The 26,764-nt window shown below is 44.0% G+C and overlaps 1 protein-coding gene across 6 annotated transcripts in view; it reads right to left on the bottom strand.

Moving 5' to 3' along the window:
* Positions 1–1,648: 1,648 nt before the first annotated feature.
* Positions 1,649–26,764, bottom strand: part of LOC119456389 (zinc transporter ZIP10-like) — a 91,471-nt gene continuing 66,355 nt past the window's right edge. For all 6 annotated transcript variants that reach the window (XM_037718112.2, XM_049669804.1, XM_037718118.2 and 3 more), the window contains 11 exons: positions 26,328–26,425; positions 23,701–23,893; positions 20,293–20,462; positions 18,234–18,413; positions 13,287–13,419; positions 10,417–10,639; positions 9,520–9,673; positions 8,761–8,842; positions 8,183–8,263; positions 6,015–6,202; positions 1,649–3,194 (listed from right to left, as the gene is read on the bottom strand). In XM_037718112.2, coding sequence (XP_037574040.1) covers positions 3,045–3,194; positions 6,015–6,202; positions 8,183–8,263; positions 8,761–8,842; positions 9,520–9,673; positions 10,417–10,639; positions 13,287–13,419; positions 18,234–18,413; positions 20,293–20,462; positions 23,701–23,893; positions 26,328–26,425 — 1,652 coding nt within the window. In that variant the 3' untranslated portion in view covers positions 1,649–3,044. The remainder of the gene's footprint in view (positions 3,195–6,014; positions 6,203–8,182; positions 8,264–8,760; positions 8,843–9,519; positions 9,674–10,416; positions 10,640–13,286; positions 13,420–18,233; positions 18,414–20,292; positions 20,463–23,700; positions 23,894–26,327; positions 26,426–26,764) is intronic.

Below are 26,764 nucleotides of genomic sequence, written 5' to 3'. Positions count from 1 at the left end.
TATTGCTGCATACATGCTGTTGCTTAAATGGCAACTATTGTATTCACTAATGAGTTATTCAAATGATGTAGCCACTCGCATCCATAATGCCTATGGCCTGGAAGGTATTTCTAATTTAAATTGAAATCTCAGTTGGACAGATTTCAAATGTTGGAAGCACTAGTGTTGGGAACTAACACAGAAATGCAACTGCACAATGTCGAGGTGCTATAGCACAGTCTTGGCAGAACTCTTATGCGACCAAGGTATGCTGAGAAGCTTTCATAATGCCTGTAGCAAACAAGTCTTAAACCAAAGCTTAGACTAGCTAAGAAATCATGCAGATCCCACGTGCTGTGGGAATCCATGCAAGCGAAGCTTTTTGTGCATTTGCTTTGACGATAATTAGGGGTGATGTGGATGGCAAATGTTTAATTTCTTCAGCATTTAGTGCAGTATGAGAGCAGTGAGTTAATGTTACCCTGTGTGCACCACTGCAGTTTGTGAGTACACAGAATACACAGCAAGACTTCTTTGCTTGAGGTGTGTGTCATTGTTCATAACTTCAGAGAAGGTTAGCATTGTCATTGCCTCACCTGGCAAATCGCATCATGGCAGAAGTGTTCAACTTTATTTGAATAACGGGGCTGCATGTGGCCGAAACTACAATCCGATTATGAAGCACGCCACAGTGGCAGACTCCAGATTTTGACCCCTTGGGGGGGTTTAACATCCACCTAAATCTAAATACATTAGTGTATTTGTGTTTCGTCCCCTCGAAACGTGGCTGCTGTGGTTATGATCAAACCTGCGACCTTGAGCAATGCCATAGCTGCAGAGCTACCGTGGTGGGCACAGAAGTGTTGATTTAACATGAGATCACTTCTGTAGTGTCGCCTAGACGCTACAGTGCTTTAATGCGGCTTTGAGTCTGCGCACCCTGCGTCAGTTGTCCACTTGACAAATTTGCACGGTGTTTATTTTTCAGAAACAGTAGAAACTGTACCGTGCACCTCACCTTGAACCTTAATTCATCCAGTTTGTAACCAACCGCTGTCATGTCTAGTAGGAGCGTTTCCTTGCCTTCTTACGTTGACTTTTCCCTGTCCCGCCCTCCCTCCATGTATGTAGCTGCGAATGAAGAGTGGCAAGGCTGTTATTCACTCACTTTGCGACTGTCTGTTCTACCCATTCTCTGCCTCCTCTCCCTACCTCCCTTCTGAACTTTTGCACATTAGTACAAAGGCAAGCGCTGCAGTTTCTGCAACGCTTTTGTTGGGATAATTAGTCATTGGGAGGGTATTGTGGAGGCACCCAGGAAATTCCAGAAGGCATTGTGGTGACCGTTGATGTTGAGTTACCAGTCAATGGAAAGGTCCAATTGAGTTTCTCACGTTGCCTTTCCTCTCTGCCACGCTCCTGCCAGTGTATACAAACGCTCTGAACCACCCCCCCCTCACACGGCGTGCAGGACAGCAGCAGCAGCAGTGGAAAAGTCGAAGGAAGAGCCAAAGAAAGCTTTGCTTTAAAGGTGCATAGTAAAAGCAATGATTACACATTTAAATCAACATAACTTCAGTTTAACTTAGCAAATAGGAGTGATGTCACTCCTTTGTAAACAGGCTTGCCAACAATGCTGTCCATGAATAAACCAAACTTCACTACAAGCACAATGGCATCCCAAAGACTTTATTAGCAAAATGTATCATCAAAGATATATGTATATTATATAAAGCTGCTCAGTCTGAACAGCAACAATTTGTGTAACCTATGCTGTCAAGAATAAAATGTGCAAACCAGTAATCTTTACAAACGTTGCAGCACCACTCAAGCATCCAGGCAGCACAGCCTGCCTGTGCAGAGTACATATGTGGGTGGGAGCAAGCACATCGACAACAAGAGGTGCACACGTTGCACAGTGCGAACACTCACGCTTGGCCCAAACATGCGTCTGCACCGGAATAGACGAACCGCAAAATAAAATCTATGGGCAACAAACAGAAAAACAATAAAACCACGATCTGTTCACCTAAGCAAGCCAAACAGAACAGGAACAAGCAAAGGAACACTACCAGCACATCTTGTCACTGTGCATGCATAAAACATAAGAACAATGCCACCAGTTGCAAATCATAATGAGTGAACAGTTCACACACATGCTGGGAGTGCACCCTAACTATACATAAACACGAACAGTACGCTACTAAATGCCAGCAAACACTGCATAAATAATGAAAATGATGAGCTGAATTTTTTAAAGGTCTGAAGGACTGATAAAAGAGAGCAGAACACAAATGAAATAAGGCATGTTGAAATGAAGTATGTTGAAATTGAAGTACCGCTGCAAGTTGTTCTAACTTGACATTCCGAATGCAGGATTGCCCCAGAAGAATTAAGGACTTCCTCACTGCATCTTACTGATACATTGTTCTGGTATACATCTGAAAGTTTTCCAATGCAACCTTAACTTCAAGGATAAACTGACATCAGTCAACAGAGGCAACATTGAAACTAAGTGTGGACCAAGATTGATTGTGCTTAACAAGTAAAACAAAAAAGGGAAGGATACAAACAAAACTGGCAGGCACAGATGATGTGGGCGGTCAACAGGATGTTCAAAACAAAGTTGCACGCACTGTATTGCTGAACACAGCACAATGTAGTGTCCTTCAGATAAATTACCTAAGCATCATCCTTGCTAATGCCATGCACCATTTTTTTATCCTTTCACAAACTAGTCTGTAATCATGAACACAGCACCGTTCAGCACGCACAACACACACACGTATCAAGCACAAGGGCTCGATTCAGGGCGCAGCACACACCTCTGACAAATGGCTATCCACAACCAATGGAGCTCAAGAACAACTGCTGGCCCGATGAAACTTCTTTCTGGCACAACCCCTCTGGCATCTTGCTCGTGTGGGTCGAGTTATGCGAGGCCTCGACCGCAAGAATGCATCATCAATGTGAAGTGGTTGGATGAACGAGTTGAAAGAATGGTGAACATGTCCACACTGGTGCTGGTGTATGTTGGTTGACGCCTCGTAGTGGCGAGTAAGAAACTAAGGGCTCATAAGTCTTTGGAGGTCTCGCTCGTACAGGGCAATCACAAACATCGTGGTCACCCCCAGCGATATGCCCAGCAGTTGAATTCCAAGCTGGTGCACAGCCCTCGCATTGCCGTAGTTTGGGTTCACCGACAGCTCTGGAAGCTGCAAACAGAAAACTCAAAATGTGAGAAAAAGGAGGTGGGTGGCATTCCTGCGGGTTGAAAGTGCTGCTCAACTGCTGTGAAAATGGGCTTTGGCACAACTTTACCTCAGTTAAAATCAGTAATTCAAACAAAGGGACGTTTACATTCTCTGTAAAGAATTACCTTTCCTGGAGTCCAAGTTGTACTCTCGCACTGTTAGTTTAAATAAAGACAATTGCATACTTCACTGTAATGAAAGTCACTAAAACGATCACTGCTGCATTGGCTATGACAAACAGGACAGACACGAGACCATTGGTTTTGATGTCCCCAATCAACACTTGGGACACATAACAGGGCAGTGTGAAAAACGCGAAGAAAGGTACGTACACAGAACAGGCGCAAACTTCCGACTATATTGCAGGACAAGAAAGCGAGCCTATATGATACACATCAGCTCATCACGTGCCACACAACTTTGATAAAGACAAAGTGCTTCCATGTTATCCCTATCAGAGATAACATGGGCTCCGGGGTAATTTTGATCACCCACCTGGGGTTCTTTATATGCACCTAAAGCACGGTACATGAGTATTTTCGCATTCCACTCCCCATCAGAATGCAGTCACTGTGGCAGACAATCGAACACGACCCACGGAGAAAGAACATTTTAGGAGGAAAATTTGTCCTGCTGCGACAGCGCGAATGGGTAGCGCGATAGCGTCATGCTTTGGCGAGGTGGAAATGCAGTTTTCGTTGCAGCACGACAGATGAAGTGGCAGGTGCGTTGCCACTTCATTGCCATATCAACCCATATTCTCCCAAATTTCAATCAATAATGTCAAGAAACAGAAGCAACGGACATTTTAGCAGCAGTAATTGCTTAGTGCTGCTCAAATTACATGCTGCACCATCCCTGAAACGACCTACCAACAGTATCCCCGAGCAGATGACTGCCAGCCCCACGAATTCCCTTGCTCGAATCTAGTGTGCATGCGTGGTTAGGTGACCTTGGGAGGCAAAGCTCGGATTGGTTAGGACGCAGGTTCGAACGAGCAAACTGTCCTGGTTTTCTTCGTGGTTTGTAGGCTTTCTGTCTCTTTGGTGCTGATGGCGCAATGCGGAATCCTGTGGGAACCAGTTTCTCGGACATGCGTACACGCGTTTCACGTTGCTACAAAGGTGAGCACTTCCTATTTATTTATTCATTGGTTCTACATTCGCCCCAAGGGCATTAATGTAGAGGGGTTCTTCCTCCTCCTAAAAAAAAAAAAAAATTGCATGAAAGCAAAACTTGCAAATCATTTATGTAATACCAAGCGCAAATTTTGCAAATTTGTGCCACTTGAGGATAGTGTGAAAATGGTAATTACCCTCAAAGTTGCTAGTGACTCAATATGGTTGCAAGTGTGGGCTTGTGCAATCCCAAGAAAAGAGAGCCAACGTCTCGGTAAGCGATAGAGAGGAGGCGGTATTACGGTAAACTAAGGGGTGAAGTCCTTCTAGACAAGCCAAAATGGCCTGCTTTGTTGCCAGACGCCGTGCCGTCAATATTTCCGGACTGTCCCAGCTACATGTGTAGTAAGAAACGAGTATGGCAACCTGGAAGAAGCCAACGGAAGCCACGACGAAGAAGTGAAGGCGCAAGCTCGAGACGAACGTGCTTGGAAGCTCTATGCTTTCGGAACGCAAACGGCTGCGCTAGCGCTGCCAGGCTAGCCAGGGCGTGTATGGGTTTGACCTGAGACACAACACGGACCGAACCGGTGCTACCAGACCAGCCAGGACGAGACTGGCGTGTCCTACGGTGAACGAGCGTTCGAGCCCAGCAGTTCCAGATGGCCTTGGTCGCGAGTGGGATGCTCGGGTGAGCCACGTGAAAGGGACCGGCACAACAGCCTGCTGGGGTCGTGGCCACGGTGCCGCGTTGCTGACCGCGTGGGCCCTGCCATGCTGTGCTGTCGCGCGAGCGGTTCATCATCTGCTCGTGCGCTGGTCGTCTGTAAGAGTTCTTCGTACAAAGAGCGCTGCACGTCTACAAGCGCCCTCGCCTCCGAAAGCGTCAGGTACTGTGAGTGACCTTACGAAGATACTCAGACTCATCGTATCGTCAGTGAGACACGCGCTGCGGCAACTCGCGTGAGTTGTAGACTGCGTGGACAGTATAGAAATAGCCGAGTGTCTCATAGCTCATCGAAAGTCTAATTGTTGCCGTCTGTCGTCGATAAATGTCCTGTCTATGACTGCTTCCTGTATCCAAGTCCCTGGGCCCACGAACCACCACAACATGTCTCCGTTTGCAAGAAAAGAAAGCCAACTGAATGCTACATGAAGTATGTAAAGCATGCTAAGACTTGCTTCAGTGGGTCAAGTGGGCTAAGGCATGCTTCAGTGGGTCAAGATACGAGTATGCACGCTGCTTGTGATGGTAAGCAAGGCGAGATGGGGTATTTTGTTGCCTTCTACCTTTGCCACAAGTCCGAGGACTGTTAGTGCCACTGCTTAGAAATTTGGGGAAGTAAGTGCCGGTGTCAGAAACAAGCGGCTAGCGGCAGATGGACCAGCGAGCCTCTGTGGCAATTGTGCCATGCATGTCCTCCCGTTCTCCACAAGTAGACTCGAGTGGCAGAGGGCGCCTCAGCACCATGCTCTCTGCCATAATTGTATTGGGGCACCGGAGCGAGTGCTGTTAGTATTGCCTCCTGAAAAATTCTTGCTCCGTGCCATGACCTCGTGCTCAGCAGTAGAATTCCATAAACCAAGCCACTGCAGTGGGTGCGCCCCAGGAAGTGCAAACACATTATTTATGGTGAAGAAATAGGCGATAATGCATACTCACCATGTCAACTAGAGCAATGTAAAGGAACATGCCACCGACTCCAGCAAAGATCCACGATGAGGCCGAGTGGACATTTCCTAGAGAGATGCCAATAGCCATTCCCAACAGGCAGAGCACAGATGACACCACGTTGTAAAATACCGCCTGCTTCACCGACATTCCTGCCTTGAGCAGCACCGCAAAGTCGCCTGCAATTTCAGAGACCCATAAAATGCCGTGCTTTGTCAATGTCTGCTCGGTTGTCATCACTTTTTTCAGCAGCAAAGTTGCTGCATTTCATGCCTATAAAGCTCTCTCAAAATTCTGAGATTCAGGCACAACCTGGTGGTATGAATTATATGCAAGCTGGCAATCAGGTGCAGCATCATGGCTCTACACAGTGCACTGTTGTGAAGCCTTACATTTCAACAAAACAACAGTGAAATTCTGGAGCTTGGCTTTGTGCCACCAATTGTGACAAGTTTCTTTTAGATAAATTTGAAAGTTATTCTATGCAATTATGTAGTATTTATTTAGTTGTTTGTAAGTTTTTTTTTTTTTTTTCTGAAGACTAATTGGAGTTCAAATGTGTGGGTTATATACAGAAATGTGTTAGACTTTTGAACAAAGGCAGAATGCATGATATAGGCTCGGTGCTTTAATTTGGCCCGGTCATATTAGCTGCACCTATGTTACTGCTGAGACATTCCTAGTCTAATCACTCTATAGAATATCTTGTTAGCGTTTGTCATAGAAAGGCTGTTCAACATCTGTGCCAACTACATGCGACCTTATGGTGTATGTCTAACAGGCACATGTTTACCTGTGTGCTGTGAAACAGACCTCAAGCTATCGAAATGGCACATGCAAAGATTAAAATTTTAAAGACTGCCCTGAAACACTTTTCTACCTAATCAATGAATGGCCTCACTACTAAAGGGCGTTGCCTCATGAATCTCCTGTCATAAAAGTTGTTACCAGTGCTGATGTACTAATTTGCTGTTCCCTAAGAGTAGAGCATACTATACATCTCGATTCCTAGGTACCCAAGTTACTGATAGCTAGCAAGATTCTTGTTACATAATGTGAGTAGCCTCCCGAGATTCTGCAGCACCGTATTTCTTGCTCAAAATCTGGAAGCACAAAAGTGCGTGTTAAATTTTCTAATATTTGTTATTCGATTATTTTTTCTTGATTTGATTCAATATTCGATTTGATGTTCTATTTGAAGTCTACTACTCAGTATTCGCATTCCTCTAACCAATATGGCATGTACAGAGGGGTCTGCATCTGCTCGGCGCCATCACCGGCCGGTGGCTGCAACAAGTTTCGCGCAGGCGCAGTGAGCGCTGTGGGCGGTGCTCTTGTCATCTGCTACCGTCTGCTGCCGCGCTTCGGATGGTAGAGAAGCAAGCCGATCACGCCTTTTTAATGTTGGCCAGTGAGTGCATGGCCACACACTGATAGCTAGCCACTGCAAAGCTGAAGGAAAATTAGATGAGGCAAAATATTAAAAAGCAGGTATTTTTGTCGTTTCAGCTTACAAGACAAATATGATCATTTTTTTTACGGATGTCTCTTTGTGGCACAGCTATATTAGAGAATACTTCTTCATGTGTAGTGCCCATCTCATTTCTACTAATGCATATTCGAGTCACTGCAGTGCGTAGGCTGCACAAAGAATCCACAAGCACCTTTAACGAGCATATTAATTATAAAGAGCTATCGCACAAGTTATCATTAAATCATGAGAATCGACATGCACAGTAAACATTTTTTGAGGTGGGCAAAACATTTTTATGAAACGAGAAGGCGAACGAAAGACGGCACGGTCATTGCTGCTGATGCTAAGGGCACTTATCTGATTATACATCAATCCAGTCACTTTCCTTTCAACTGGAAGGAAAGTGGCCGAGTTCAAACAGGAATTATGCGAACTGTTTGCTTCGCGACGATCCGAAGCACGGCAGCTGACCGTAGCAGACAACGAAAGAGCACCACCCACAGCGGTCACTCCACCTGCGCGATACTTGTTGCGGCTGCCGCCACGCGCTCCGGTGTTCCCTTTAACAGTGGACCCCTCTGTACAGTTGAAGTCAAGGCACTGCTTACCATGGCAATTGTGTAATTCAATCAATCTGCACATGCTTTGGAATATTGGACTAGATGTTACTAAGTTATGTGCTTACCCAGCTCGTGAGGAAGTTCATGGCAGAACACAGCAATTGTTGTACTAAGGCCACCAGAAAGACCCGATGCAAATGCCGCACCTGGAAAGGAAGTGGGGCGAGGAAAAACCTGCAACACTGCACAGAACTAGAAAATGACACGTCCTCAGGACTGATGCAGATAACTAACCTAAGCAATCTGCACAAGGACTCTTCATCCAAATCAACAAAGGTGCCCCGACGGCAAAGCCAACCAACAGGTTTAACGACTAAAATGCTTGTTCCCTAACACAACTTATTTCATTGTTGATTAAAGCACGAAACTGATGAAAGTGAATCACACATTTGCAGAGTTAATTGCAGAATAGCAGAGCTGATGCATCTCTATCAGGCACACTCTTGACACCTAGCACTGCCAGCATTGCAGAAAAAATGTGCCGACTGTGTAAAATTGTACAAATATTTTCCCCAGGAAAAGTTTAGGGTCAGTTGAAGTACAACAATAACAAGTTAAACGATTTTCTTCAGATTTTGCAAATGCTACCATTTCAATTGTGTTTTATTTCACTAAAGACCAGGCAGAAAGTTTTTGCACTCACCAATAGCAAGTCCATCAGAAAAGTTGTGAAGACCATCGCCAATGATCACCATCCAGGCCATGGCAGCAATAGAAGATGGCACCTGCAGTTCCAAGGAGATTTGTAGTGAACAACAGCATATCAAGTGCATAGCTTTGTAATCCATGAGAATCAGCTCTGTACGTAGAATATACTACATGAACATGCACCATAAAGGGTAGTGTGAAATTGGTAACTCAATGTTTGCTCCCTTAGTGAGCAAATTAGTTTTTTGTATCCCTGCATGAGCTGCTTTCCCCATCATGCCAGGCCATTGTAGTGTTATTGTCACATTCACCTTGCACCACATTCTGCCAAATATACGCATGATCTGCTAAAAGGCCATTTGAAAGCTATGCAAGAAAACCATGCAATGACTCGCTACAAGAATTTGCCACAATTGCTCTGATGACGTGATATGCATCAGATCAATTTTGACTGGTGCATATTTTAATGCACCTAAATTTAAGCCTATGAGTGTTTATTTAATCCTATTTCCATTGGAATGTGGTTGTGACCTGGAGTTTAACCCTCAACCTTGTGCTCAGCAGCATAACATCACAGCATCACATCCACTGAGCCATTGTGCCACAGAAAATTTCAAATTCATAATATATGCGCTGCTGTTGCATGCTTTTTTTTTTTTATACTGAATATGTGAGAAATGTGTTGAAATTTCAATTTCAACAGACAGAATTAACTGGCACCAAAAAAGGTTAATGCAAGTAGTTCCTGGCTTACCTCATGACTGTGTGCATGGCTGTGGCGATGGTGGTGATGGTGATCGGCTACGGTTAGCGTGAAACTGTGCTCTTCACCCGTCTGGCGATAGACCAAGGTTTCTGTATGGCACTCTTCTGTGCCTGGGTCCCGGGAGCCATGGCAAAGTGGATGCCTGGAGAAAGAGGACCAACACAGTTCAAGATTCATTCGTCGCTACTAAACAGAAACTGCACAGAAAAGCCTGTGCAGTTTGTGCATCAAAAGCTGGCAAAAAAAAAAAAGTCATGCCAGACACCCTTCAGACACCACAAGCAGTCCCTTCAGTCACAAGTTATGTTGGACTGTCAGCGTAGTAGTCATAGCCAAGCAATTTTATGACGCAACAGCCCAGAATACATTGCGAAATATTCGAGAAGGTAGAATGATCATACATTTCTAGCAAGTCCTTGTAAATAAAAATTTAAGTATACAGATAGCGTAAAGTTAGTCATGCTGAATTTTTTCATAAGAACTGAACTCAATCACTGGCTCGAATACCAAGTATAAATCAATTAAATAGTAGAGGCTGCAGTCACTTGGAGGGGAAAAAAACTCTCTGCCAGTGCTGATGGAATGCAGAGTGTTGAACTTGCATTAAATTTGTGAACTGCATCAATCCTCTCCTGAAGTGAAATGGAGACGCCTTAGATGAACGGAGTTGAATTTACACACAATTTAATGTCCCTGTTTTTTTTTTTTTTTTTTACTCGCCACCACTGCACAGAGCTGGCAAAAAAAGTTGCCTACAGAAATTTGTACATTGTGACTGAAAAGGGAAATGAGAATCGGACCTGGCTAACCACAAGATCTGCTCTAACAATGAAAACAAAACATGCACAGCCAAGACAAAAACCGAAGAGTGCTGCAAAGACTTGCCTGTGGTTCTCCTCATCCTGTGGCAAAGGTGATGGTGGGCACCTTGGGGTGGAGGGAAGCTTGGAGCCACCATTCTTGACTATGACCAGCAGGTCCTTTTCAGGCTGCGTCTCCATGCCACCCATGGGGTGATGCAGCTCGGAGTCATGAAGGTCCATGATCTCCACATAGCCCTCGCCCAAAGGTGACAGCTCCAGTTCTTCAGCCGGAACTGCCGTTAGCCCTGCCAAGTAGGTATTCAACAATGTGTTTAGGGCAAGGGGCACACACACACACTTCCCTACTTACACGTGAATGCATCAGCAAACTAAGTCCTATGCATGCAAATTTCCTAATCTTAAGATCACAACATCTATAATCTTATGGCTCCCCCAACTGTATGTCACTCAGGGCTGGGCAGTAGCAAAGATACAGGCATCTTAGATACTCCTGGGGTATCTTGTATCTGTATCATGATACATTCACCATGACGTACCAGTATCTATATTTTCAATATATGATATGAAGTAGAGAGAAACGGGGTGGGAAGGACGTTAACCTTAAAAGATTCTGGTTTGCTACCCTGCACTGGGGGAAGGGTAAGGGGAAATGAAAGACAGAAAGAATAGCCATATGAAGTATCGTGCATCTTAAGATACAAGATACACTTATAGCAAAATTTACGAAGACAGCCAGAGTGACTGATGCAAGTAATTGACGTCAGTCAGGGTTTATTCTAGATGAGGACTCTCTGATGCTCACTAATTTTTAATAATCAAACGCGAATCAGAAAATTGGATGCTGTGTAGCACTAGTACTAGCAATTATTAAAATTTTACTATATATCTTTCAAATATAGTCGCTAGGCGGGATGTTGCAACTGCAGAGTGGAAGTCAAGCCAGTGCTCATGGCATACCCCTTTACTATAAACTTTGTCCTTGGAACTATTCTCGAGAAATAAGTTTTGAACACATGCCCTGAAATGCATTGCTGTTCAAGCTAACAGTTATACATACACTTTGCACAGTGCGGAAACATATGACCTGGAACAGCAATGCACATTGCTTGAGATTTTGAGTACTTTGACAACGCTTTAAGAGTGCTGGTCTAGTGACTGTTATGTACTGGCACAGACGTTCCGTAATGTAATCCGAAGCCGCAAAATCAGATTTTATATGGCAGCTACATGAAATCTGGTCAGTAGATGACCATTAGGAATGATTTGTATAACATCAGACAGAACAACATGGATGCTATCATAAGTAAAGAGCAGTTTTAGAAGGTGTATACAAAAGAACGCAGAGCCTTCTTTGAATTTTCAAACACAGGTTAATTTACCTTTCTCCTACTATATTTAAAGCTCACGGCCTTTGACAGGGTAAATATCGAAAGCCCCGAGCTACCTCCTTATTTGCCTCTGTGTGTGTACTTTGACATGATAACAGAACATGCTGAATAGTTCATGTGCTACAGACCAATAGTCATTGGCAAATATTCTATAACACCACGTTTTGAGAATCAAATACCCTTATATGGGTTCGAACAGTAGTGCTCAGCGATTTGAAGTGTCCCGATTTCTATTTGATGTCATTCTTTGCCGTTTATTATAGTTCCATAGTTGGTTTTCTCTTTATGATTTCTATCCCCTACGTTGTTCCCCCACCTTGGTAGAACACCCTTTTCTCTGCCACTGCCACTGTAGACAGCATCCGTGAAGGTAAGATTCACTGGTTAGTTCCGTGACACATCTGCACATTTTCTCCACTGTGACTATGTTTTTCTAAAGTTGCCAACATTTTTTTTTTCCAACGTCCTCTCATGAGAACACAAAAGACATTTGCTGTCAAATGCGGGCAACTGCTGAAATCTCCCGCACTGTTTGCGAGGATATTTTCTGAAAGTTTCTAGCGAAAAGCTGAGCGCAGCTAATAAATGTTGGCACGCTCTCTTAATGTACATTATTTGCTGGCACATGATCACTGTTCCTTCGTCTGACGGGTACAAAGTCAAATGCGTTTTGCAAGGCCATTATCAGCAGTGCGTACATATCAAGCTCCACGTCGAAATTTAACATTCACGTAAAATTATGTGCACGCTGAGCACTGGTATAAACTCAGTATGCTGTTGTCATGATGATAATGATGAATATATGGGCATCTAATATGAAACTACCTGGTGGGATATCTCACTATGTTGATTCTTTAAACTGTTTCTTAAGTACCTTGATATACCCTAATGCTACATTTACTGTCGATTACTGATGCACAGAAACAAAAACTACATAGCCCGATGCATTGTTTATATACATTGTTACGTCCGTACATTACGGACTAATTACGAACATGTAATTACGAACAGCAAAGATTGCCCACCTTGATACTAGAGAAGTATCAAAGTAGGCATCAAAGTGACCGAGTTTTGCAACCTATAACTTTGCTTCAAGATGGCCTAAAACGACGTATAGCTTACGACACACTATGACCATCCACAATTGCTTCCGTGTGCTGTACCTTACCGTGCAAGTTGCAGTTAATTAGCTAATTAGGCCCTAAACAAGGAACATGCGGCGTTGGATACAAAAAATATTTATCCTAGGAAAAAAAAATTGCATTTTTGAAATCGCCTGGTAAAAATACATTACCTGTGCGAATTTAATTCAAACTGCTTTAAAAAAAATAACCAATGTCATTTGAAGTGTCTCGTGCGCTCTTAAGAGAGGTTAAAAGTGCCTTCATTACGTGGGACACACAAGCAGCACTAGTCCACAGGGCAAGTATATGTCGTAGCTCAAGGTACGTCGTTCTGAACAAGATAACAAGCCATCATGGAAAACCAAATTTTCAAAACCATTCGTTTGATGAAGACATCAACACACGTCAGCACAACTCACGTTCAAGGGCCTCCATTCCGGAAGAGTCTACAAAGCCGTAGGAGCCTTGCTTGTGGTGGGACAGCTTCTCTCCCACAACCTTGCCCTGGTCATCTTGGGAGGAGCGCCGAAGCTTCTTTGGTGTTGGGTTCGACTTGCATTAGAGAAACAGAAACAACTGAAGCAAATGGGAAGACAGTGAAAAGAGAATCAAATGGTAAAATTCGAAATTCAAACGAGCTTAAAATTGGCAATTCCACTAGTGCCTCTGTTCTATGGTCTTTTTATCTGCCTGCTGTTGGTACTCATGCACTTAATTATAGTCGACTTCAGTTAGTTCGACCCTGACGAGACCGAAGAATTGATCAAATTATTCGGTGGGCCAAATTAAACAAGATGCTGCAAACAAAATTATGGGGTTTTAGGTGCCAAAACCACGATCTGATTAAGAGACACGCCATAGTGGAGGACTCCGGAATAATTTGGGCCACCTGGGGTTCTTTAACACGCACCTAAATCTAAGTACATGGGTGATGTAAGCCTGCTGCTAGAAGCACTAATTAGTTCGTTAATTGCTGCTCGGAGGGCTTAAGATCGGCGTTTTTGTTCAACCTTGTCTCACCAAACGAAATGGCTGCGAAGAAAGGCGAGAGGAACGGCTAGCAGTGGGTTGCCGATGGTCCTTGCTTGACATGCAAAATACAATGGGTTGATTAAGTGCCAGCGGTGGGCGCCCGACACGTGGAGGGGCGATTAGAGTTGACTGGCACTGAGCAAACGTAGGGGATATGTGACGATGCCATTATAGCACCCAATAGTACACAAAGCGGACCTCAAGAAAAGGGAATATCGGTGCTTCATCACATACATTGCGTGCGGTCGCCCTGACAGCAAAAGCTAAGAGGTCCGCGACTACCGCTGTCTCCTGAGGTGCGCGTGCCGGGCATATCATCGGCACAGAACGCGTGAATGCAGCACTCATTCATCGCGTGCCCCTTTCACATTGTAACCGCTTTGACAACTCGTTTCGGAGACCGTTGCCAATTGACCGTCGTAAAAAGCTTCTCTGAGCAAGCATTTACTGAACAGAGCCTAAAGCGTCGGTTGACAGCTTTCATTGACAAATGATCCGTAGCTACTATGCTACCAGTTTTTCGTATAGGTACAAGGTGAAGGGGTCACAGCAAAGGTCAATCGCTTCGGCTTGCAGGTGCTACCTGTTTATTAGATTTCATTGTACCCATTGAGTTGGGCGCTGTTGCTTTGCGCGGGAGTACGCATGCTATGCATTTGCAGGCATGTTTGCATTTGCAGCAACCTCCGTACCCTCGAGAGCGAGGAAGAAGAACCTGGACTTTACTGGTGATTTCGCATTTCGCCCTTATCGAAATGCGGCCGCTGTTGCCGTGATTTGATCCCGTGCCCTCGTGCTTAGCAGCCCCAACACAACAAGGTGCTGAAAAAACGTCAAAACGTATCACTGATTCATTCGACAGTATTTGCCCAATTCTAACACAAACTGAATCAAACGCACACCCACTTTCTATGTGTCAAAAGTAGGAAACTAATGGAAAGATACCATTAAAGGGGACCTAAAACACTTTTTATCGAAACTGGGAAATGCATTTCAAGAATAGACCAGTGGCAATCAAAAATCACCTTTGATCCCCTTCGCGGTGCTCCCGCTCCTTCTTCAATGTCTTGCAATGTGAAGGCTACGGCGGAGCAGGACGTGCCTACAATGTTTTGCCTACTGAACATCACCCGTGGCACGCAGTTCAATTATGATATTGGATGTTCATGTAGATGCCACTATTTTTGATTTTGGCACCTACGACACACCATACACCAAATGCGGTTGTCCTTAGCAAGTTGCAGTGAGCTTAGTGAGCAGGCTCATTGCAGCACCCCGCAGCAGCCACGGTATCTAACCATGGCCGCAGCTGCATGCAACTGTAGTGCGTATGCGAAGTGTTCACCATGTCCACAGCTGGAGTGCGCGCACATGCTTATATGCTCCAATCTGGCTGTGTTACGTGGTGCGGACCAGCCTGGTCCTGCACCAGCTTGACCGACGGATAGTAGCCACATTGAACTTGCGTATTTTGAAGTGCTGTCAACAGCTCAAAACAAAGCCATGTCAGCCAAGGCATCTAACCAGGAGCGAGCGTGCACTGCTAAACGTACGTGTGGTCTCACCTTAAGTTTCGTGTGGTACAAGGGTATTTTGAGCGTTCTAAAGTAATCTAAATTAGCGAGACCCGTCGGCTCCGACACCGATAAACAGTGTGGCCAAACTTTAATTCCTATGCGGGCGGCCGCAGTCGAGCATGAGCAGACGATAGTCGGCTTCTTCCGGACGTACACAATTCTTATCGAAATTCGAAATGCAGATTTTTGCTTACTTCAACCTGTTTATTAAAGTGCGTCAATAAGTATACACGGTAACAGTGGGATGAAGTGCACTGATCCAAATACCCTTCTTGACTGATGACAGCTGTCAGCCAAAAGCAGCCGTGAATGCGAATCTTGCATGTGACGACATATGCAAAGAGCTGGCAACTTCAAAATGGGCGAGGAGAAGGCCTTGCTTGAAAATAGTGACAAAAAAGTGACTTCGCGCTCCGCTTATGAGCTCTATGCGCCACGCACAACTACAAATTTTGGTTGAGATGTTCACAGCAGCGTATGCTATCTGCAGACTTTTTTCAGCAAGCCCGAGGGGTGGTTCAGAACCCCTTTAAGGTTCCTGAACACAGTAGAAATCTAGTGCGCCAGATGTTTGAGGAAGAAAAATGGGCAAAGTTCTAGTATGTGCTGCACAGTGGCGGCCAGTTTCCTAAAATCAGCTTTGCCGCCATACAGCTGCATTATGCGGCAAAGCATACAAATGCTGCAAACACGGTTTTCGGCACAATTTTCTTGGGGAAAGAAAACAAAAAATGCGTGTTAGAACTGGGCAGACACAGTAATCGGACATTGCGAGCTACCATTACTGCTTGAAAAACTTCTTACGGCGGGCGGAAAATAGGTGTTTTCGACAGGAGATGATGTGTTCTATGAATTCACTGTCCCCAAAGCTCTGCCAAGACAGAGCTGCCAGTAAAGAGGTCACTATTGGGGTTATCATAGGGGTCAGGCTATCCGGCATAGGCCAGTTTTAGGATCGAAATAACGAAAGTATAGGCCCATAGAAATGCATGGGCGCTGGCCGGGACCTTTGGTCGGGATCCAAATAACCGAAAAAAATCCAATTAACCGGAGTCAAATTAAGTCTACTGTACAATGTTGACTGAAGAAAGGTAACTTGTTCTAAGTGATATCTACACTGTCAGCACTATGTAATTATTGGCCTGTGTATTCTGTTTGTAATGGTTTTCAGAACTTTTGCTTCTGTCGTATGATCATGTCAACACTTTCGGGACAAGAGTGTTAGTATGTTGTTAGCATCATGCCAGTTTCTAGCAAGACAAGTGTGTCATATCACACTTCATGTTTGTGATGATTTAAGTGGGTTCCGGAAATGTGATAACTGCCAGGGTGGAATGTGATGACATGGCAATAAATAGGGGTTGGGTGTAAGCTCCATTATTCGATTCTACAGACATCAAATGCCGTATCACTGCTACCACGTCTACTTTTAAGTTACATTTGCATACCATTTGCTTACCAAAGTGCCAGTTCCCATCACCACATGACAATACTTTGTTAATATCTTGATCATGCCTAAAAATGAGAATGTCTTGTGCATGCCATGCATAGGATCTATTCACTATGCTGAGTGGTCTCACAACTATTAAGAAAATCCAAAGGTACATTATGCCTTATGTAAAGGTCGATGTACACTTAAGGTTTGAAAATGCAGCCTGCAATTTCTTTTAAAATTGCTGAACTTAGTAGCCATGGCAGCAATAAACATTTCAACAAAAATGGGAAAGGAAACATAACATCCTTTTGTTGCATTCTAATTGCAATTTCCCCTTCTACATGTGAGGTTATGCAGCCAAGAAGGCAGCGTTGTGTGAGGCCTGGAAGACAATGAACCATCTTCCAAGTGCCTCATCAGAACGACAGATGGCCCCAATGATTTCTGTGTAAGCTAAAATGCTTCTTCTACATTTCTAAATCCAGTTTTGTTACAACTATGATATATTTGCCAGACCAAAGTTTGAGAAAGAAAAGAGCTCAAGTGAAATAGAAAGGAACCAAGATTACTGTATCCTTCTATACAGTGAGGACAGTGTTATGATCGGCAAGGAATTCGATAGGTCAATGGGGGAAACCAAACCCACGCACGTTTCCGTGTCGGGGCAATTATCTACATCCCCAAGAGGCGGTTGTGATCTTCCTGCAAACTGCACCTCTAAAATGTGGGAAACATGCCCGAGCGCCTTTCCCGTGACGAGATAATCCCCTTTATCCCCGGGCAAGCGTCACACCTGTACGACCTGAGCAGATGGAAAAGGCGAGCTACCAAGAAAGCGGACCCGAGGGAGAGGAGGTCGTCAACTTGACCACACGACAGAGGACTGACACTTCCACAAGTTCCCCGAAGGATCCATCGGCTACCACAAGACCACGAGGGGTTATTTAAGGCCATCCTGGCCCTCGTGTTAATCAGAACCGCTCGAGACTCGGATAGAGTCAAAATCATGTACCAATGAAGTGAATACAATCTTTTCTATTTTTCATCATCACGATGCCCGCCTTCATCGTCGTCTCCCGATTCCTGCGGTGACGACCCACCTCACCCGGTCGAGATTATATCAATAGACATTAAGGTACACAAATGCAAAAGTATTCATAAAGATCTCCCGATTCAGTGTGGGAACCTCTTAGAATAAATCACTGAAATAAGGTTGACAAAGAATCAGAAGTGCCTATTCATTATGCTTTTTTTTGTGTGTGTGTTGCATGTACGCATACTTATGAAAACTGAAGCACAGATGGCAAGTGCAGACTGTATACCTGTATGCTGTTGTTGGATCGTGGACTGTGCTTGCGATGCTTGTGGTTGGAGTGTATAGAGAGGAAGCGTTCCACAATCAGGAACAGGTAGATGCCTCCAAGGGCAGCAAGGCCATGCCACACATAGTTCTCCCCGTCACCGCCTTCTTCCGAGTGCTCGTGGTGGTGGCCGGACATAGCCTGCATCCACATCAAAGATGGCACATTCAAAGCCAGTCTTGTCTCCTCTGGGACAGTGTCATTTGCTATTGCCACACATTTTAAGAACCACTATAGCAGTCACCAAACGAGTAGCTCAAATTTATTCAGTTTTTTTTTTTTTCATGTTGCAGTCATGTGCCTCACAGCACCAGAGTATTAGTGCTGACCAAAATTTTTAATGCCAGGCAATGCTATGTTAGATTTATTGGACAACTTGCAGTGATTATGTCATTGCTATTGCTGCTCTAAGCAAGATTAATCAGCTGTTCAAGAGCTGTTTGCCTGTTTTACTTATGCTCGCGGCCTCTGTGTTGGCTGATTTAACACCCAACTAACTTTTGATTGATGTCTTCTCATTGACTTGATTTCTTAAACCGGTTAAAATGTGGTTGGTACAGAACCGAGCAGTAAAACACTGCAGAAAGAAGCACAAATCAGTAAGGAACACAGCGATCACTTGATAAGGAGCCAGTTACCATTGCTCACAGGGTTTCACTAGCCTTATGCTTCCAGTCTATCTATTCAAGTAGTACTATAACCAGGTTCTACGTTTTCGTTTTACATTGACGCTGTTTGCACAACTTATAAATTTATCGGATTCGGATTATCGGATTTAGCAAGATTCATCCCGAATAGCCACCAGCCGAGCATCCAGACATGTCAGATATTTTCTGCATCAGCTTACAAAATATGAAAGGATAATCAAAGGAGACACCGCATGTGCCGAGCCATAGTAGGAGGCATAAATGTGCACAGGGCTTTTTATTAAACGAGTTCTCGACCTGCCCGGACCACCCCCCTTTGCAAATCCCCTTGCCTTTTTTTTTTTTTTTTTTGCATGCTATCCACCCTGGGACATTTTGTGGACATTCAATGAGAAATGAAAAGCCACCATAGAATATAATATTCATTATTTATTCAATAATCACTCACCTCATTTTCACATTGTAATGTGCTAGGAGTTGTGCAATGTGTATTTTGTCCACAGCTTATTATAAACAATCTGCAAACACGCATTCAGCAATGTATAATACAAACTGGCGCAAAGAAACAGTATTAACCGTTTTCCCTTTTTTTTTTTTGTACAAGAAAATCAATAAGGTGTTGATTGTTGCTCAGTCATAAATGTGCAGGTCCCTTTGCGGAGCTCTCGTTAGCACAAGAACACTTTCTAGTTCCTAGTTACATTTTCTAGAAATGGAAAACAACCTCAACAAAAAAGTTGTCGCAGTTTCACCTAAAAGGCAAAACATCAATTGCGATAGCAAATTTGTAGAGAGATATACAGAGTAATGATATTAGCTTTATCAGCTGTATAAACTTGGACATGCAGCAGCACCGGCAACACGCAGAACTGTTGTCTACGCCGTCGGCGTTTTGCCCGCGTTCGCTCAAAATGCGTGCGGCATTGGCGACTGTTGCCGGAGCCTCTGATATAAATAGGCACTTGGTGCCGCAGCTAAACGTCCCCTCCCCTCCCCTCCCAGCGCGTGCCCCTCGCGCCCTTTCACTAGCACATACAGCGTTCGGCGCGCGGCGACGATTTCATCTCCATTGACGTCATACGGAACCTCACGGCGACGGCAGAAATCTGCTTTTGAGTGTCCATATAATTGCTATCGCAATAAAATGCTGCATAGCACTTTTCAAAGCTGTAAGCATTTGGATAAGCTGAGTAAAGGTTCTGCTACTTACACATCCTGTTCTCACCTATTTAAAGCAAAAGCCTACAATCTTTTGACCAATGCTAAGCGATTAAGGCATAGCTGGCAGATAGTGCAATGCCCTGCTCATAAAAAGGCAGTAGATAACATCGGAGGTGCTCATGGAACAAGGAACTAAACTGTGCAAAACTCACGTGAGGCAGCAGATGCAGGAGGGCATCGCCCGTTAGGCTCCCGACAGCAAGTCCCACCAAGAACTGGATGAGTGTGTGATAGAAGACTTTCTGCATGAGCGGCACTATGGCCACACTGAGCAGGCCAGTCAGGCTGATGCCGAGTACACCAAGGAAGGCATACATCCACACTGGCAGAGGAGAGAAGGATAAGGAAGAGACAACAGGGAGGAAGGGGCTGTGAGACAATGGGCGCTCGACACACACTAACCTCACTGTATCGTAACATTAGCCTGCCCTTTCAATACAGAAGTTCAGATTACTGCCCTGATATTAACACAGCCTAAAGAGTCACTTCTTCAATGCACTGACTTCTTTGAGAGGCTATGTTCGTACCATCCACGAAGTAAGAGACAGGAGTGCCAACTCTGCTTGTCTGAAAGCGACAGATCTTGGAAACTCCAGTTGCTGGTTCACAGCGCATTGACAGCGCATTGACCAGACGGCGCTAGGCACCAGAGCAAAATCTCTCATGGCATGTCTGTCATGATCTCTCAAAACATGCCTGCAAAATAATAAGGGCTTGGTGGCGCAACCCACCGCCCCGTTCCAAAGGGATGCTCATAGCCCCCCCATCCATCCATCCAAATGTGGAAGGGGGGGGGGGGGGGCTGCTCCAATCAACCAATGGAGTGAGCATGCAGCTGTGCCACGCTTGGGTCTCTCTGCCGTTGCTATAGCAACGACGCATGGCCATGCTCGGCCACACTTCCGCACCTCCTTGCACATGCTTTGTGTCGTATCCTCGGCGCATGCCCTGATGCCAGTAGCGTGTATAGGTATTGCGGTTCATGGAGCGACCGTTAACACATAAACATGTCTTCATTTTATTTTAATTTATTTACTTGTATTATACCTTACAGGCCCTATGCTGGGCCTTTATTAAGGGAGGTTACAGGGAATTGTGCTAGGCATAGAAACAATAAACACACAGGAAATAAACGAAATACAAAGACTATGTAAGAAAGAAACTAGAAAATGGGAGAGGGGAGATAAAACTGCAGTCTGTGCTGTCTCAAGCTGTCAGAAGACAGTGAAAGGCTTTTAGAGCAAGGGTGCCGTTTAGTAGTGTTAGCCGAACGTCGTTCAAGTAGACAGATGTTTCGCTTGTTTCTTCCATCGCAACGCTTTTCGTGTCACCCAGTTCTCTGCGTACCGTGTGGCAGACCCATGAAGGCGGAAGCTTGAATCTTTCTGGATGCAGAAATTGCTCCAGCAAAAGTGAATTTTGACTTGCGCTCAAAGAGTTTGTGCTGTTGCCATTTCATGCCACTGTGGAGATGCTTGCACCATTTTCTTCAGCAAAGTGGTCGTTGCAAGGCATATTCAAACCATCTTTGCTGAACAGATCCCTGTAGCATCCAGGCTGCAAATCATGGGAATCATTTTGAAGGCAAGGCTGAGAATTCCCATTAAGGGAATGAACCTACAGTGTGTGCAGCTGTAGACAAATTGTCTTTCTGCCTTTCTACATCGGGGTCCTGTGACTGCTCCTGGCATTCAGCATCAGCAAGTTGCACCTGGCTGCCCTCGAAAATTGTAAAATCGGCTCCCTTTCAAGGTCAATCGAGGGACTTTCTTTTAGTTTAGTAGGACATTCCCCTTTATGTTCACTGCAATACTAATAAAAAAATCAGGTGCTACTTGAAAGGTCTCGCGCAAATTTTCTTTGCTTTAAGTGGTCGCCAAGAATTTCCTGTCGCCACTGCTGCAGCAGCTGCGGATCACATGGTGCTGCGAATAGAGAAAACGAATCTCGACTTTTGCCATGCCCGGATTTATAGTGGGGCACAAAACACTTCAATTACTGGTCTGTTGTTCTGCCTGTAGAAGCATGAATATCAAAACACCTTGTTATGTATGTAGCACATAACCTTCACTTTCGCGCAGACATTCAGACGTGAAAAACATACTTCTGCTTTGCCTCTTCGTACAACTACTTTTCATCGGCTTTCTCTAGGAACATGTACAAATGCTTTGCATACGTGCAGAAGTAGAGGCATGTGTTCATGTGCATTTTTATTTATTTGTGCGCATATAATTTTGTGTTTTATCGCTGTCGAAAAGAGATGCTGAGGGCCCGATTTTCTAGCAGACGGCAAGCTCGAAACATGCTGCCCCGCCAGCTCTGCGCTACCGCCGCTGCCGTTCTCTGCCACTATAGCACATGCACACATGGAAGCAAGCTGTGGAATGTTTTCCAGGCGCTTCAGTAGATGGCGCTATGCAAGGAGACAAGTTGGCTGGGCTCGGAAGGAGAGGAGAAAGCATGCGCGAACGCTAGAAGTGGAGCAGAGGGAGAGAGCAAAGGAGGGAACTAGATGTACAGCGTCCACATTTCACGAATTATCCCGAACAAATGCATTGCACGGCGGCGGAGTCGGTTCTCCTGTCTATCTTACTCTGTGGTACCATCGCAGCGTACGCTTTACGACTGAGAGTGCGTGCGAGTCAACAGTAGGACAGCACTAATATGAACACTTTGCACATTCAGAATAAGCTGAACAGCAGATTCCAACCCTGGTGTGCAAATATCAGAAAGCTGCATGCTCCATTATTACAGCTATTTTTGTGTGTAAAGATGGGAGAACGGAATGAATACTAAATTTGTTTAATTTTTCTTTATTGCAGTGTTGTTCACACTGCGCACAACTACACGAATTTAGAGAGAGAGAGAAGTTTAATGATACGAAATACAGAGAGGTCAGCCTAAGGTAAATTCCTCTAGCCAAATACTCGGCGTTGGGGGAAGGGGAAGAGGGAAAGAAAGAGGGAAGAAAGAGGCGCATGATGGGCGACGATGACGAGAGGAGGAGGATATAAAACATATGGCAAGCAATTTGGCATGCTCAAAGCCTACAATCCAGACCCGTACTTTTTAAAAAGTTCAGTAACGCCTGGATGGCCTTGAAACTCGATTGAGCATCTGGCCAAGGGCCTAAAATAACGTCCTCTGACAACGGTGGGCTGTCTAGACGCGCAAGGTCATTGTTCAACTTTTGACGCTCTTCCATGTACTTAAGGCAGTCACAAAGCACATGAACTATAGTCTCATTTACATTGCACAGCTCAGTCTGGAGACTCAGTGCGTCGCATATATATAGCTCATATCTTATGTATGACAAATAGCTGTTACAATAAATTTTTTCCCAGTGTTATAACCAACCTTACGAGATCAATACAATTTTAGTTTAGTCAGCGTATGACTAGAAGTGAGCATGCATAAGCCTAGAAGATGGTACCACAAACTATATATCAGTGGCAGTAACAAGTGAAATACTTTTCATGTTAGTGAAACACACAATGCTTCACAGCCTGGCTAAGGCAGTACATAGGACAACCCTGCTGACAGGTCTTGCAAACACTTACCTTTAAAGTCTACTGTTGTTTCTTCACTGTCGCTATGATGGTGGATGTGGCGGTTGGCCTCTGGCAGAGAACAATGTTTCTCATCCAGCTGATAGACGAGCGCCGGACACAGGTGCATAAAGTCCTTGAGGTTTATGACATTAGCCTCAGGACTTGTGTCTACAGTGTGTAGAATTTCTGTTGCTGTTAGGCACTGCATCAGCAAAGGTTGAGAATAAAAAGGTAAAGGTCAATGTTGGGACTGTGTGTGCCATGAGAGAATGAACAGCAATATATTTGAGTTCTAATATATAAAACACGGATCTATCACATCAGTGGTATCATCACATTTTTAATACGCTTACTCTGAATTACGCGCACTATAGATTTATAGGGGTGTGCGAATATTCAAAACTTCCGAAGAGCGAATCGAATAGTGTCCTATTCAATTCAGTCTTCAAATCAAGTCACTATTCACAGATGTGAATATTTTTCTAACACTTTTCAAATATTTGAAGACGTCAACTGCACCCAAATAAACATGAAGTTGGAGTAAAAGTAGGGTAAGTTTTCACCCCAACGGGCATAGTATAGACATAAAAGATCATAACTTGCATAGTGGAGCAGGCTATTTCACTTAGGTAGCCATACTTTACAGGCTGTACAGCGATTACTTGCACTCTCTGAAAGGCCTTGTGCAAGCAAAGAAACTACTGGTTTGCTTCTAATGCTCCATTTGTACTTTTAATAAACAACCCTTAATAACATACTATTTAATGACAAAAAACTTGCTAACCTTATGAGTACCGGGATGTGAACATCGTTTTATATTAATTGGCACAATGGCTGTTCATTATTCAAAAACTATTCTAAAGGTATTCAATATTCAATTCACTTCTGGCACTATTCAATTTGTATTCGATTAGGTCTCAAAAATCACTATTTACACACCCCAAAGATGTAGCTGTACACTGAACCTATCTTAGCATGTCATGGATATATAAAAATTTTCTTGTCTCAACAGGCACACACTGTCTAGTGGAACCGGCATGGCAGGCGTTTGCAATGCCAGGCATTTGCGCTTTCTGACAAAGGGACATGATTTCTCCGATGCTAGGCTCCAATGCAAAAATTGTATCTAGTGCCCTGGAGCAGTCAAATCTAATTAACGAAGCAATAAATGAATTCAATATTGTGATTTGTCATGAAAGTAATATCAGCTTCTTTATGTAATCCCACTGATGTGGTGGAATTGCACTGTGTGATAACAGATTGGATAATACTGTACAGCTCAAAAAGTTACAGTATAATCCTGTTGCAACTTTTTTTTTTATGGGGACCACAGAAAAGTAATGTATGATCCGAGAAAAAGTGCCATCCGATAGCGCTTGTGGTGGCACAACCGATGAAACAAAAAGCTACTCAAACATAAAAGCTTATTTGAAGTCTAAGAGGAATGTCAGAGATAAGGCCAGTTGGTATTCCATGATCAAACTTCTTAGTGCGAAAACAATGGACGAGACAGAGGGGAAACAACATAGCATGGAAACAATGGATGAGACAGGGGAAACAACATACACAAGCGCTAAGAAGTTTGACCATGGAATAGGAAGCCAACAAACTATTGAAAACCCGCTCAGTACAGCTCATTATTGCTGCCTGGCAGTTATACTGAATGTTAAACACTTTTTTGGAGTGGTCATAGCCGTGAATCACTAAATGAGACACTTGGGTGAAATGTTTGATAACAGCCTCTTTTTCAGCACTCGCAGCCATTTTTCAGTACCCATGCTGCAGCAATCTTAACATTACCATGAAAATCTTTCGCCACACGGAAGGTTCTGCAATCACTTTCAGCAGCAACACAGTGGCAGTCAACGTAGGCACCGCCAACGAACAATGCCAAGTTAGTGGTGCACTATCATAGTTGTTGGATATATCCGGGAACAGAAACGTACCAAACGGGAAGCTAGTAATACACATGGCTTTAGGTAAACTAAACGGAACTGGTGCTTCAGAGTGCAAGAGCCAGGAAAGCACAACAAAAAGGAACATATCACAGAGGTTGTGCTGAACACCCGGTATATTAAGTCTCTGGAACATAATAGAATGGTGCAGTAGTGCCCTATATGATGTGGTCTGCAATAGATATCCTTAAATTGACACTAAGGAGAGTTTTATTTAAACCATAAAGCTGGATTCTGACATAACCTATACCTGTAGTAGTCTCACAACTAAGTATCACAGCGTAAATGCCTCATGTTTGAGAGACAATACTCTTCACAAAAAGCAGACATTCAAGTAAAGCTGTGGAAGTGTTTATCCACATTCAAAAAGTGCAAATTTATCTCAGTAATACAAATGCCTTTAGAATGTTGCTTGTTATGCGTGATGTTATATTTATCTGTATTAAAAACGTACAGCCAGAGACTTTTTTTTTTGTTCAACATCTGCTGTCAGTTTTTCTGTTACAAGTCCATGATTTGCTCATGAAGCTAATGAGCCCCATGAAGTGGCCCAACCACAACACACAACAGTCAGGCGCAACTCATCGATATTGCTTTAAAAAAAAAAAAAAAAGGAAGAGAAATAACATACTAAAAAGGAAAGGTTCAGACCATAACAGGTCAGCTGAACTTTGACCTAACCTTTTCAAACGAGACTTCTGCTGTCCTTGTCCTGACTGTAACCTTTGGCACGCTGGGGGCTTCTGTTGTGTTAGAGGAATCGGCTGCTTCTGTGCCATCTAGAAATGTGGGGGGAAAAAAAAAATCAAATAAAATTAAGTTTGCCTCCTTCCTTTTTTAAGCTAATAGTCACAAAGTGGCTTATTACATGTTATGACATTTGGCAATGGTAGGCTACAGAGTACAAGAAGCTGTCCATCCATGAACCTGCCTGCAACCAAGTGCTTGCACTACAGTTGTGCGGATGGTTGCAAGATGTTCCGTTAACTGGAGCTCTATTCTGTAAGGACTCCCAATTTTCCATTCTTGCAATTAGTCATTGGCTGCCATGAAGCCAAGCCAATCAAAAAAAAAGAATTACAGGGCCTCTGCTTTTTTTCTTCAATCATACCTATTAC

Source organism: Dermacentor silvarum, chromosome 6 (assembly GCF_013339745.2).
Source record: "Dermacentor silvarum isolate Dsil-2018 chromosome 6, BIME_Dsil_1.4, whole genome shotgun sequence".
NCBI lineage: Eukaryota > Metazoa > Arthropoda > Arachnida > Ixodida > Ixodidae > Dermacentor > Dermacentor silvarum.
The sequence above is the reverse complement of the archived record's forward strand: the minus strand, read 5'-3'. Positions and strand labels throughout refer to the sequence as shown.